Consider the following 14,616-nt stretch of genomic DNA (forward strand, 5'->3'; position numbering starts at 1 on the left):
AATAAAGGTTTTTTTACCATTCCCGTTTTAAATAGGTTGGGAAATGCCCTGAGTTGTTATTGTTGTTGTTTTAAACACACCATGCTAGCAAAAAAAAAAAATAACCCACCCACCCAAAAAAATAATAATAATATATATATAAAGGAATAGAGAATCCACTCGAGATACTACGGATACTGCAGAATATGATTGAGATTATCCCAAAAATCATCATCCATATCTTTCTTTAATAGATGGTATAATGGTATATGATAGGAGAATCTTAGTGGGCACCCAGTATCCTAGCAAGTGGACTCAGAGCTGAAGTTTCCACATCCTCAAATATGGAAAAAGTCATAGTAAGTGATCATATATGACTTCAGAAAAACATGGACTTGACTCTACCACTAGACATGAAAGGGATGGACTGAGATGGAGTAAGACACTCCCAGCATAGAATATCATATATCACAGAGGTACTCTCATCCTTCATTCATCACTCAGTTAGTACCCAGAAGTCAAATCTGAAAATTCAATATCAAGAAGTGGCTGAGGTATGTCAATGGGTGATTTTCAGTCTTGAAATCAAACCAGCACCAATCATACCAAGGCAATAAACAACCTCATTTGAGACTGGGTCTCTCATTGAACCAGGCAGAGTGTCAAACCTAATGGGCTGAAATTGCTTCACTTATACCTTCAAGGATACAAATTCTGCTGGCTTCCTACCTGAACCAGGTAAGCTTCTGGTGCTACTGCATGGTTGAAAAGCATCAGGAAATATCTTCCCTAGCAAAAAAAGACAAAATAAGATTAGAAAGAGAAAATATATAATTCAGTTAACTGATCATTTAGATACTGAGGAAAAAATATATAATCCATGAACTAAGCTAATGATCCAAAAGTTTCATCCATAGGTAGCTGTATTATTAATTAACTGTGTTAGAAAGGCATGAAACTCATAATGAAGCTGCATGGCTCTGGATGGATTGGTGATCAGATCAGAAATAGTCACTCCTGTATTCTGGTTTACAGGATTGCATGCAGCATGCCCTGTTGGAAATTAATTTGAAACTGAGTTTTTAAGGATTAATATGCGAAGGTTAATGGTGGCCATGAAAAATGTCAAGAGACACTGTCCTTTCAATGAAAGTTGATGGGCACCAATGGATAAAAATAATGCAAATCCCACTTTATCATCTACTATATAAGCATTGGTTTGATTAGTTGTCTATAAGACCCTTAACAGATATCTCAACTCCCCATCCTCAACACTGGTTCAGTAATGGCTCCTACTACCAGACTAGTAGTTCCCATCGACCTGACGAAGAAGCCATCTGAGCAGAAGGTACCTCTTCACAACCGTCTTCACCCAGACATACCCCCTGTTGCAGAGATTACAGAAGGTGAGGTGTTTAGAGTTGAGATGATGGACTGGATTGGAGGAGCCATTGGAGACAATGACACTGCACTTGATTTAAAAACCATAAATCTCTCTGAAGTAAGAAACAATTTTTTTTTTTTTTTTTTTTTTTTTAATATACAATTTTTGTCAGACCAACATACTGACGAAGTTGGCCATAGCTTGAGCTTGTTAGAATTTAGAAAATAAAGCATTTGAATGAAAACTCAGATGATGGAAAACTAGGTCTTTTCCAGAGTTACACCTCACCCAAGTTCTTATAGTTTTAATCTGTACTCTGTAGGCATATGTATCTGTGAAGGCTATTCAAACAAGTATGACAGGGTGTGCCTCTGAGCTTCAGCTTGTACAAGCTTCATCTAGAGTTATATAAATACCATAAATGTGTTACACCAAAAAAAAACCCATAAATGTCAATCACAACAACAGGGTTTCTACCAGGGGAATCTTCTTAGTGGCTAAGAATAAGTCTTGCCATTTCCCAACTGATAAAAAAGGAATTCCACAGGTCAATCATATTAGTTATCGCACTTGCTCATCTTTACAGACCACAATTTGAAGTTCTTAGACCAAACTATGATGTTCTTGCAACCTTTAAACTCAACTTAAACTATAACCAATGCAGATATTTTATGAAAATATATATATATCAAAGAACATTTTTGGCTTGCTCATATCTTACATCACTTTTATTACTTTTCATCCCCTTGCTTCTACATGCCACATTGAGCATCTTAGTAATCATGGTCCATTTCAAAACTGGCATAGGGGCACTACCTCAGCGGACCCTTTCGAGTATTAGACAAAAACGGCGTGGCAGCTAAACCAGGCGATCTTCTGGCAGTTGAAATCTTGAACTTGGGTCCTCTTCCTGGATCTGAATGGGGTTATACAGGATCACTTGACAGAGAACATGGTGGTAGTTTTCTGACTGATCATTTCCCCGCTGCAACCAAAGCTATTTGGTATTTTGAAGGGATATATGCTCACTCCCCTCAGATACCAGGTAAATTCTCTACCTTTTTATTTGCATTTACCTCAAACATCCTGGGGGACTCTTAAAAAAATGAAAAAAGAAACAATCGAATAAAAAATAAAAACCCCAATGTGTTTCCTGAACAAGTTAAACTAGAAGAAAGTAACTGAAGAAACTACTAGTATGTGCCAAATATTATGATAACCTGCATTTTATCTCCTCTTGGCAGGTGTGCGATTTCCTGGTATAACTCACCCTGGAATTATTGGGACCGCACCATCAATGGAGCTCCTACACATATGGAATGAAAGGGAAGGAGAACTTGCAGAAAAAGGCCACAAGTCTTTGACATTGTCTAAGCATCTGCACCAACGACCATTCGCATGCCTGCCAACACCAGATGGCTGTCTTCTTGGAAAGGTATGATTCATTTGGTATCACTGCAAATGCTCATGGCGCAAGCTGTTTGGTCTGCAAGAAAAACATTTATTAATACTTGTGTAGTTATTTCCTCATAATTATTTCCTGTTTTTCTTCATTGTGAAAATGTTCAATCTCAACCATAAAACGGTTAGTGGTCTAGTGGCCATTACTAAATGTATTCTCCAACATTTCATGTAAAGCTTAGACACCATGAAAAAATATTAAGTTAGAAATGTCTAAATTCCATTAGAATGTGGATCCACTAATATCATATGGGAAAACAAGAACAATCTGATGGTTAGAAGAACCCTGCAGATCGAACCGGGAACACCTGAATGGGAAAGAATTTCAAAGGAGGCTGCAAGGACAATCCCTGGAAGAGAAAATGGAGGAAACTGCGACATCAAGAATCTCAGCACAGGTTCAAAAATATACCTTCCAGTATTTGTAGAAGGAGCAAATTTTAGCACAGGTGACATGCACTTCTCCCAGGGTGATGGTGAAGTCTCATTCTGTGGAGCAATAGAGATGAATGGATTCCTAGAGCTCAAGTAATTTTCTTAACTTATTACTCATATTTCTGTATTAATGTGGACAATTTTTGTGGGTCTTAAATGAAGCATCTAACATACTACCATGACATGGAATTTCAACCTATGACATCCTCCAATCTCAAGTTTACAAAAATACAAAATCATTTGCATTGGCACTCCTGCAAATTTGCCTCAAAATATCAACAATAGAGCAAAAAGTACCATGTTTCTTCATTTCACAAGTTTTTGATAAGTGATGCCGCAAATTGAATCTGTTAGACCATATAGGTTAATGGCTGCTTCTAGTTCTTTTAGATTCATTCCACACATATATTCTCCCTCCCAGGAATTTGTCCAACATAATTCACCAAAATTTGGTTAATGTAGTTATAGTTTGTCCAATAAAAAAAAAATATCATTTTATTCCCTTTCTGTTTTCGTAGCTAATCAAGGATGAAATTCCCTGTTATCAGGTGTGAAATCATAAGGGGTGGAATGAAAGAGTACCTGACACCAATGGGTCCAACTCCGCTTCATGTAAACCCAATCTTTGAGATTGGTCCAATTGAACCAAGGTTCTCAGAATGGTTGGTATTTGAGGGTGTCAGTGTAGACGAGACTGGGAAGCAACATTACCTCGACGCAAGTATTGCATTCAAGCGTGCAGTGCTCAATGCCATTGACTACATCTCCAAATTTGGATATACTAGAGAACAGGTCTAAGTTCTGCTCCACAAAGAGAGAGAGAGAGAGAGATGGAAAATTAGAAATTATTACTGTACTAATCTTGGATATAAAATGCTGTCTATCAGGTCTATCTTTTGCTGTCAGCCTGCCCCTGCGAAGGAAGAATTTCAGGAATAGTTGATTCTCCCAATGCTTGTGTAACTCTTGCAATTCCAACAGCTATATTTGACCAGGTAGCTAAATTCTTCCACTTTACAAATTTTCTAGATACATTAACATCAATGACAGGATATTGTCAATTTGCAGTTTTCTTCACTGGCTCTTCTTCTATACCCTCCCAAATCGTCACAATGTTAATGGCTAAATCGCAGCTTTCCTCCCTAGATATATTATAGTTATCCTCGCTACATGACTTAGGTGACTTCTCTGGAAATATAATTTCAAGAAGAAACAATTGTCACTCCTAGGTTCTTCAAACAGAATTGTGGCTCTAGCATCTCTGTTATTTTTAGTCTGGGATCTTTCTACAATTTTCTTTCTCAGTAATTATTGGAAAACCAAGTTTGAGGGAATTCTTCCCTCCTTTATGATCATTCAATCGGCATCATCTAGAACTAACAAAGAAGATCAAGTAGATACCTCCAGCATGCATGTACACCATCTGTTCATTGTATGGAAGTTGAAGCACAATCCTCATGTCAAAGACTAAGATATTGTTTTTTATACAGTTCCTAGAACATATGAAGTCAGGTTTCCATTGGCATAATATATATCATATCTCTTGTAATTTGTGAATAGTTATATAAGGATGTTTTATGCACTTTCACCTCTTTAGAATTGAAAGTATGTCTTTGTGTGCAGGATATTAGACCCAAACCTAGAAAAGTTCCAGTGGGACCCCGCGTGGTGAGGACACCAGATGTCATGAAGTGCACTTATGATGGAAAATTGCCCACCACAAAGAATCCCAGTGCCTCAGCTTAGTCACTATTGGAGGAAACAAGAGCTACAAGAAGCCTTGATACTTGACCGCATATTTCATGCAGAATCTATGTTCATAAAAGAGCATTTGCAGCATCTTTAGCTAAAATTAAGAGCTAGCAAAATCCATAATTGTGCCACATAAATGCAATCATGCACTATTGGTAATTAAATAAAATATTATAAGCTGTTTAATGTTGAGATTTCTGATACTAAGATTGATGAATGTGGAGAGCTGAACAGAACCCTATACTTTTCCTTTGCTTCATTTATGAATGCTCAGTGGTCTATTTCTGAAGAAAAAAATTAGTTCCACATCGTACAGTGATTCACATGCCTTGAAGGCCATCATCCACTCCAGGTCATTTAATTGTGTGCATTTAGTGCAACTTGCTTTTATCCTCAAAACAAATATATTTCAGAAACATGATGAACTCAGCAAGTTTTCCAAACATAGAGACCCCAACGAATCAGCAAATTTACACACCATGCCAAAAAATTATTAATTACATTTCCTTGAGGAAACAGAAGCACCTGAATATATTCTTTCATATGGATCCAACATGTTTTCTGTTGGGGTTCATCAGTACTTGATGATTAAGATACATTTGAGTCTAATCTAAATTGCAGAACAACTGAAAAGTCTTCAAGGCTTCCAGACATTTAACTACAAATATCCGTGTAGGAGGGGCTGGATGGCTTGATTCAAAATTGGCATTTGTTTTCATCAATGAAAATTTTGTTGCATAGTGGTCCCGAGTTCAAGCTGGGAAACAGCCACCCCCCGAAGCATGTGTAAAACTTCATATACTATGTGTCACACCCCGCTCGCACAAAACCGAGCCGATGATCGAGTTAACACCGGTTAACTCACAAACCTACCAGAATCAACAATGCAGTGACTGCAATACAGCATAAATCTACTAAACGAAGATAAGATCTGTATTTTCAGTGGAAGACCTGTTCATAATAATACCTGTAATCGTTTCCCAAATACTTGATACCCAAATTCAGTTATAAAAGTTATATACAGTTGGGCCCGAAGGCATGATATATATATATACAAAAATACGACAATTTAAGCATCAAGTAACAAAAGGGAGTACATAAAAAAGAATCAAAAGAACTCGGGAGTCACAGTTGTCATGCAACACAATCCTCGCACGTGCAATCGGCACTGTGCTCGAACTTGTCAGGGACCCACCAATCCTCAGAGGCAAACTCCACAGTGGGGCCCGGCTCTTGATCACTAGGCGGGTAACTTGCAAAATCACCTAAAAAGAGTTGTGCACGTGGGATGAGTTCACTAGCCCAGTAAGTGGAAAGGAATACTACACAAGGAAAACCACACAAACAGTCACAACACATGCGCCTATATGCAATTCATTTTAACCCTATTAGCCTAACAACATTACTAGGTCATAGGTTTTGTGCTACTCACAACCATAGTGCACATATGCCCTAGGTACGAGCCGCGAACCCCATCCCACGATACACCCATAGGGTTATCGGAGAAAGCCCACCGTTGGTACCAGAATTTAAAATGCAAGCCGACTCCTGGCAAATTTAAATGACAGAAAGTAAATGGGCGACTCCACTCAAAATAAAAGCAGTACGATCGGCCCTCTGAATATATCACTGGGGTTACCGACTATCCTAGTGATCAACCGTGCATAGTTCTAACCGCTGCAGGAGTTTGACAACCACAACCCGATGCTTTCCCCTAATGATCCCCCAACACGTAAACCCCTATTGGGAAGGGTTGTAGCACAAGGGTAAATTAAATCACATCCTAGCCACATACCTCTACATGAGTATAGTACGATTACACGATGGCACCGCTTCTCATACCACGTGCCACCATACACTCGTTTCTAAGCCAACTACGGCATCTAATCTTAGCATATAAGTCATGTCCAAATGAAATTCTTCCATCACATATATCAAGACATAAAGGATATTTATCATAAAGCAAAGCATAACATGTTATGTAAATGCACATACAATGCGTGATGTGGCATATGTGATGTCTAGTCTACACATAAGTAATATGATGACATGTATAAACTAACACATGTTAAATGATGCATAACATTTTGAATTTAAATCAGAGTCCACTCCCCACTTACTTGCATGTGTACTCGGTGCTTATACCCTGTACGAAAAAGATCCGATGTGTGGGTACATGTATATTGAGTGTAACCTATCATAAACATAAAGGTTTATCATTTCACTATTTTAGGGTCAAAATCATCATGTTTGAACACTAAAATGGGTTTAGAATCATAAATGGGGGTTACCCATCAAATTTTGACCAATTCTGGGAATTCTGGAAAGACAGGTGGGCTAGAGCCAAAGACCATAGCCCGCCGGTTACTCCAGAGCCTAGAAACTGAGTTCTGGGAACTCAGGTGGGCTAAAACCAGAAGACCGGTGGGCTATGTAGCCTGCCGATTTCAGCCCACCGGTTACTCCAGAGTCTAAAAATTGAGTTCTGGGAACTCAGGTGAGTTAAAACTAGAAGACCGATGGGCTATGTAGCCCGTCGATTTCAGCCCGCCGGTTACTCCAAAGCCTAGAATCTGAGTTCTGGAAAATCAGGTGGGCTAAAACCAAAAGACAGGTAGGATAAAAATACCCCCCAGTCTTTGAACGAAATTTTTCCAACATCATTCCCGACTTTCCTTTAGCTCAGGGAACTTGTTTGGGGACGATCCGGCGACTCAAATCACTTGTCTAAGGTCCAATCACATACCCTCAACCTAGATCTAAGATCAAATCAAAAGAAAAGGAAGATTCTTACCTCTTCTTCAAAAACACCAATGAAACCCCAAATTTCACTTCTTTTGCTCAAGAACCTCCAAATACTCTAGATCTTCACCAACACTCCTTTCAAATCCTTCAAAATCATTATACACACATTCCATTAGACCTTAGATTTGATTATCCAAGTAGGATTAGCAAGATTCAAGTGAGTTCTTTCCCATAAATTAAAAAGAGGGTTAAGGATGGGGTTTTCCTAAAAATCCTTAGAATGTGTGCAATACCTACCTCAAATCGAAGATCTCGGCGAGTTGATCATAAATCCGGGCTCAAAATACCAAGACCCAGCTCCGGTGAGGCTTTATGGTCAACTTCCCCTTCTTCTTCTTTCTTCTTCTTCCTCTTTTCCTTTCTTCTTCTTTCTCTCTCTTCTTTACTCTCCCACCGACCAACTAACATTAATGAGGGAAAAGACAATTAATGTCTCCCCCCTTTTATACCTGGGCCCCCAAAATATCTTCTAAATCTCAGGTGGGTATATCTCAGGTGGATATATCTCAAGTGAGTAAATCTAGGGTGGGCTTCAATATGAACAAACTCCCACATAATATTAGATTACGTTGGCACTCACAAATTCTAGTACATATCTTTACCTTTTGTACATGGCCTCGTGGTGCGTGTAAATGCAAGGCTTGGGTGCACATATTACACTTGGTACCCGCTCGGTCGTGTCTGGCCAACCCGAATTCAAAGTCACCCTTGCTACCATCTTCCATATGATACCTATGTTGGTTCTCTTCGGTTCAGCCCCTATATGATCAAACCAAGTCAATACGGTTAATTAGACTGGGTTTAGAAAGTAGGGTATCACATTACCCCCCCTTTTTGAAAATTTCATCCCCGAAATTATAGTACCTGGTTGTCCTAAAAGATGAGGATACAAGGTTTGAATATCATCCTCTTTCTCCCAAGATGCCTCTTCGATCGGGTACTTGGCCCACCGAATCTTCACAAAAGCGATAGAGCGGTTACGGAGAGTTTTCACCTTTCGATCTAAGATCTCAGCCAGATGATCTTTATATGTCATATCAGCTTCTAAGTATTCCAGTTCCACAGGTAGTACGTGGGATGGATCATGAACGTACTGCTTCAACATGGATACATGGAAGACATTGTGAACACTACTGAGGGAAGGTGGTAATGCCAACATGTATGCTACTGTTCCAAGTCGCTTCAAAATCTCAAATGGCCCAATATATCTTGGATTTAACTTGCCTTTCTTGTGAAATCTGCGCAAGCCTTTGGTAGGAGATATTTTGAGTAACACTTTCTCTCCCTTTTGGAATTCCATTTCCTCCCTACGGCTATCCACATAGCTCTTTTGACGTGATTGGGCTACTTTAATTCTTTCTCTAATGACATCGACTTTATCACATGTCATCTGAATCATTTCTGGTCCAAGCATTCGACATTCACCTACTTCGTTCCAGTATAGAGAAGTTCTGCACTTCCTACCATACGATGCTTCATATGGAGCCATCCTAATTGTAGTTTGGTAGCTGTTGTTGTAAGAAAACTCCATAAGAGGTATAGATTCCTCCCAACTGCCGATCATTTCCATGGCACAGGCTCGGAGCATGTCTTCTAGTATCTGTATTGTCCGCTCGGACTATCCTTCTGTCTCTAGATGGAAGGCCATACTCAAATTCAATTGTGATCCCAAGGCTTGCTGGAAACTTTTCCAGAATCTGGAGGTAAACCTCGGGTCTCTGTCTGATACAATGCTCACTGGTACACCATGTAAGTGTACAACATTATCCATGTAAAGTTGTGCCAGCTTATCCATAGTGTAAGTGGTCCTGATCGGAATAAAGTGAGTTGTCTTAGTAAGTCTGTCAACCACTACCCAAATTGCATCCATTCCCTTAGGTGTACGTGGTAGTTAGGTGACGAAGTCCATTGTAATTTTATCCCACTTCCATTCAGGTACTGGGAGCGGTTGAAGAGTGCCAAAAGGTCGGTGCCGTTCAGCTTTGACTTTCTGACATGCAAGACAAGTCAACACATACAAAGGTATTGTGGACTTCATTGCTGGCCACCAGTAGTGTTGTTTTAGGTCTTTGTACATCTTGGTACTTCCAGGGTGAAGAGAGTACTCAGAACTGTATGCTTCCTTTACTATTTTGTCTTGTATTACTTCGTTGCAGGGTACACAATCTGCCACGAAACAACAATGCCCCATCACCGGCTAATGTAAAGCTAGGGTCACTCATTGTTTGCTCTTGAATCTTCTCTCTGATCCACTGCAACTCAAGATTTAAAGGTTGTTTCATCATGATTTCTTCCCTGATGGATGAGTGTACCTGTAAACCTGCCAAAGACATAGTCAACTGTTGAACATCTTCTGCCTGGTGTTCTAATTCTAAGGTCACTCCCTCATACAAGAGGATTTCATCCATTAACGTCGCCTCCTGTACGAGCTCTGGGCTAACAGCTAGATAGGAAAGTGACACAGTTTGAGCCTTCCGGCTTAATGCATTAGCTACTATATTGGCCTTCCCTGGGTGATATTGAATATCACAATCATAATCTTTCATAAGCTTAAGCCATCTCCTTTGTCTCATATTCAAGTCTTTTTGGGTGAAAAAGTACTCAAGGCTTTTGTGGTCACTGTATATTTTGCACTTTTGACTGTACAAGTAGTGACGCCAAATCTTTAAGGCAAAAACGACCGTTGCTAACTCCAAGTCATGGGTTGGGTAGTTCTTTTCATAGTCCTTCAACTATCTGGATGCATATGCTACCACCTTGCCGTGTTGCATAAGTACACAGCCCAATCCGACTTTGGAAGCATCAGTATACACTGTCATTCCATCTGTGCCGTCAGGAATAGTCAACACTGGTGCTGACACTAGTCATTTCTTCAGCTCTTGAAAACTTTCTTCACACTCCTTTTACCAGTCAAACTTTATACCCTTCCTAGTTAACTTGGTCATTGGTACTGAAATCTGAGAAAAGTTCTCGATGAAGCGTCTATAGTAACCTGTCAAACCCAAGAAACTTCTAATTTTTGTCACACTCTTGGGTACCTCCCAGTCTACTACGACCTTCACCTTATCTGGATCCACTTTGATTCTGTTTTTAGACACCACGTGTCCTAGGAATCCAACCTGTTTGAGCTAAAATTCACACTTACTAAATTTTGCAAACAACTATTGCTCTCTCAGTCTCTGTAGTACCATCCTCAAGTGTTTTTCGTGGTCTTCTTCTGACTTCAATTAGATCAAGATATCATCAATGAAAACAATGAACCACTTGTCGAGGACATTGTGGAACACTCAGTTCATCAAATTCATAAAAGCTGCCGATGCATTAGTCAATCCGAAAGACAACACTAAGAACTCATAATGACCATGCCGAGTTCTAAAGGTTGTCTTTGGTATATCACTATTCTTTATCTTGAGTTGATAATACCAGGATTTGAGGTCGATCTTTGAAAATACCCTAGCACCTTGTAGTTGATCAAACGGATCATCAATGCGTGGCAATGGATATCGGTTCTTGACGGTTAACTTGTTTAATTCCCTATAATCAATGCACATACGCAAGCTTCCATCTTTCTTCTTAACAAACAACACTGAAGCACCCTAAGGTGATACACTTGGGCGTATGAATCCCTTCTTCAGCAGATCTTGCAACTGTACTTACAGCTCTTTTAATTCTGCTAGTGCCATTCTGTATGGAGCCTTTGACGTTGGGGCAGCTCCAGGGATTAGATCTATAGTAAATTCTAGCTCCCTGTCAGGTGGTAGTTGGGTCAGATCATCTGGAAAGACGTCTGGGAACTCTTTAACTACCTCTACTTCCTTTAGAGGTGTGACCTTTGCATCTAAATCAATCACCAATGCGAGGTACCCCTGACATCCATTTTTCAAAAACTTTACCGCTTGCAGAGCGAAGATGAGGACCTTCTTAGCCCGCTTTATCACATCCGCTTGGTATATCAGTTCCTTCCCTTCATTATCAATCACCTTAATTTGTTTCTCAGCACACATCACGCTCGCTTGATGTGCTGATAACCAATCCATGCCGAGTATAACATCAAAGTTTTGCATGTTGAACTTGATGAGTTGGGCATCTAACTGCTTCCCACTGATCTCAACGGTGTATGGCCCATATACTTTCTTCAGCTGTGAAATTTTGCTTGTAGGTGTATTAATTATCATCTTATGCTCTAGTATCTTAGGTGCCATGTCAAGTTTCTCAGCAAATCTCTTTGATATAAACGAATGTGAAGCCCCTGAATCAAACAAGACATATGCCGGTATACCTGATACAGCAATGCACATAAATATAGCATGTCATCAATATTTACCAAAAGGCAATTCTCAATTTAAATCGTACCTGCTACCACTTCTGTGCTAGCTTCAGCTTCCTCAACTGAAAAAGCATACATCCTTCCTTGTGGTTGACTCCCTTGAGTCAAAACAGGTCTATACCCAGAAGGCTGATTGGCTGGTAAGGCTGGTCAGGCCCGGCAATCTTTAGTAAAATGCCCATATGAATGGCAATTAAAACAACAGTTCTATAAAGCTTGAACCGAAGCAGGAGCTCTCTGAGCCTGACCTGTAGCAAGTGGAGGGCGAGGTGGCCTAGTAGTTGTGGGCGCCGTACTGGTATTTGGGCGAAAAGATGTACCAGACCCACTAGCGAGTCGAGGAGGATAACCCGATGGCCTGTAGGGCTACCTGTATGAAGGACCAAATCCGTATGATCCATGGAAATTCTTACTCGGCCCACCCGAATCCGCGTAAGGATTCGCTCTCTTCCATACTCTAGGTGTAAAGCATGATTCACCTTTCATCTTATCTTCCATGGTTTTGGCCTTCTGTACAATCAAGGCATAGTCGGTGAGATCTAATGCCTCAAGTATCGTGCCAATGGATACCTTTAATCCTTTCAGAAATTTCTTGCCCTTTTCTTCAGCTGATTTCATGTGAGGGGGTGCAAAGTAGAATAGGGCCTCAAACTGTTGCTGATACTCAAGGACAGACTTGCTTCCTTGAGTCAAGGCCGAGAACTCCGCTTCCTTACGGTCTCTAAAACTACGAGGGTAGTAGTTTGCTAAGAACAGCTCCTTGAATTGTTCCCATGTGGGTTCCGGGTGTATAGCAAACAATATGGCTTTTGAGGCTTGCCACCAGGAGTTGGTCTCATTCTTAAACTGTAACCCCGCACAAATAATCCTTTGAGCATCAATGCACTCAATCACTTCAAATATCTTCTCAATCTCTTGGATCCATCGATCTAGCTCCAAAGGATCACTACCCACCTTAGTGAATGTAGGTGGTAGGTTCCTTTTGAATGACTCCACCACTCTTGTGGTATGGCCCATCGATTGAAAATATGGTGCATACGCCGGATGGTATGGGTAAGAAGGTGGCATAATATATGGAGGTGTACCCTGAGGTAGTATGGGTGGTGTACCTCCAACTTAATTCTGAGGGTTGATGCCAGGTGGTGTACCTCCAACTTGTGCCCCAACACCAGGCCCTCCAGTTGGACCTTGTGGAATATCTACCCGAGGAGGATGACCTGGTAGTGCAGCATACCACTGTTGTTACATAGCAGTCATAAATGCCTGCTGTTGTTGGAGAATCTACTGATGAAGATTCTGATTCGATTGTTGAATCAAGTTCTCAACATCACCAGAGGTAAGTACCGGTGGAGGATTAGGAAGTGTAGCCATTGGTGGATCCTCATGAGTCACATTCTGATCAATTGTCTCTTGAGGTTGTGGGTTAGATGCTTGCCCCATAGGTTGAGGCCTCCTATTGATTGGTGGCCTACCAACAGGACAAGTACCTTGAGGTGCACTCTGTGCGACACCCTCGGATTTAGTGCGTACCATCGCTAGTGTACCTGATTTGTATAAAAATTTCGTATATGTTAGTATTACCACTCATTACACAATAGTTCGAAGCTTAGCTCACAACTTCATGTATTTCCCTCCCAAAACAATCGAAGAAACATGCACATAACAATTTAACTCCAAATTTGTATTTCATTATACGTATCGGCCCAAATCTCCCATATAAACTTATAATTTTTCTAAAATGACCATTAAACCCACCAATGCAGGCCATGTAGGACCCACCAGTGGAGTCAGGCCCCTTTTGCCAAAATCGGCGGGCTAAAGACCGACGGGCTTGGCTGGCTGAACCCCGCCGGTTTTAGCCCGCCGGAGTTACCCGAGGCCTCCATTTAAGGGGTTTTAAACCCTGTTTTCCCGCCCATTTTCTCTTCTTTCCTTCTCACTCGAACTCAGGCGACTTTGGGCGATTCCTTACGACTCGTATCACAGAATCGATGCAACAATCCGCTCGAGTTTGCCTCCTCTATCACTCCATCTTCAAGGTAAGATTCTAACCCTTTATTTCTCAAAATTTCTGGGTTTTCTCTCTTTTATATGGAAAAATCGCCAATGGGGTTGGGGCTTTGGTTTTTCCTTTGATTCTATCCATGGAATTCATATGCTATTGTAGGGCTTAGACTTAAGTTTCCAAGCAGTTTGATCCATGGAATGGAACATTGGAGAGATTTTCTCCCTTTTTATGCCCTAAACAGCGATTTTAGGGGTTTGTTGTGCCTTTCTCTTCTATGTGTTACTTTAGCATCCACATTATGAGTTTTCCTTGCTTTCATTGCAATGTCAGGCTTCTCTTGTGTTCAATAACTATTCCTTTACAATTTACCCCAAATTTGGATGGTATGATAGTCCTAAATTCCTTATATAATTTGCCCAAACAAAGAGGGCAACAACATTAGGAAAATTATACCTAGCCATATCT

General features: G+C 40.4%; 1 protein-coding gene and 1 long non-coding RNA gene across 7 annotated transcripts in view; one reads left to right on the forward strand and one right to left on the reverse strand.

Moving 5' to 3' along the window:
* Positions 1-174: 174 nt before the first annotated feature.
* Positions 175-14,616, reverse strand: part of LOC122084238 — a 33,892-nt gene continuing 19,450 nt past the window's right edge. For 3 of the 6 annotated variants that reach the window (XR_006141849.1, XR_006141854.1, XR_006141851.1), the window contains one exon: positions 1,788-2,849. This is a non-coding gene — a long non-coding RNA (uncharacterized LOC122084238). Of the gene's footprint in view, positions 769-1,787; positions 2,850-3,841; positions 6,277-14,616 lie in introns of those variants that run through there. The other 3 variants (XR_006141853.1, XR_006141852.1, XR_006141850.1) reach the window with 2 other exon arrangements.
* On the forward strand, positions 789-5,083 carry LOC122084237 (formamidase-like). The gene is made up of 7 exons (XM_042652325.1): positions 789-1,480; positions 2,171-2,408; positions 2,608-2,798; positions 3,117-3,352; positions 3,808-4,051; positions 4,147-4,254; positions 4,883-5,083. Exons 1-7 carry the CDS (start codon positions 1,265-1,267, stop codon positions 5,003-5,005), a joined length of 1,356 nt encoding a protein of 451 aa, XP_042508259.1. The 5' UTR covers positions 789-1,264; the 3' UTR covers positions 5,006-5,083.

The sequence above is a fragment of the Macadamia integrifolia genome, chromosome 7 (assembly GCF_013358625.1).
Source record: "Macadamia integrifolia cultivar HAES 741 chromosome 7, SCU_Mint_v3, whole genome shotgun sequence".
Taxonomy (NCBI): Eukaryota; Viridiplantae; Streptophyta; class Magnoliopsida; order Proteales; family Proteaceae; genus Macadamia; species Macadamia integrifolia.

Coding starts and splice junctions, on each gene's coding strand:
- LOC122084237 (XM_042652325.1), top strand. CDS start 1,265: ATGGCTCCTACTACCAGACTAGTAGTTCCCATCGACCTGACGAAGAAG. Junction 1,481..2,170: donor AAACCATAAATCTCTCTGAA/GTAAGAAACAAT, acceptor AAACTGGCATAG/GGGCACTACCTCAGCGGACC. Junction 4,255..4,882: donor CAACAGCTATATTTGACCAG/GTAGCTAAATTC, acceptor CTTTGTGTGCAG/GATATTAGACCCAAACCTAG.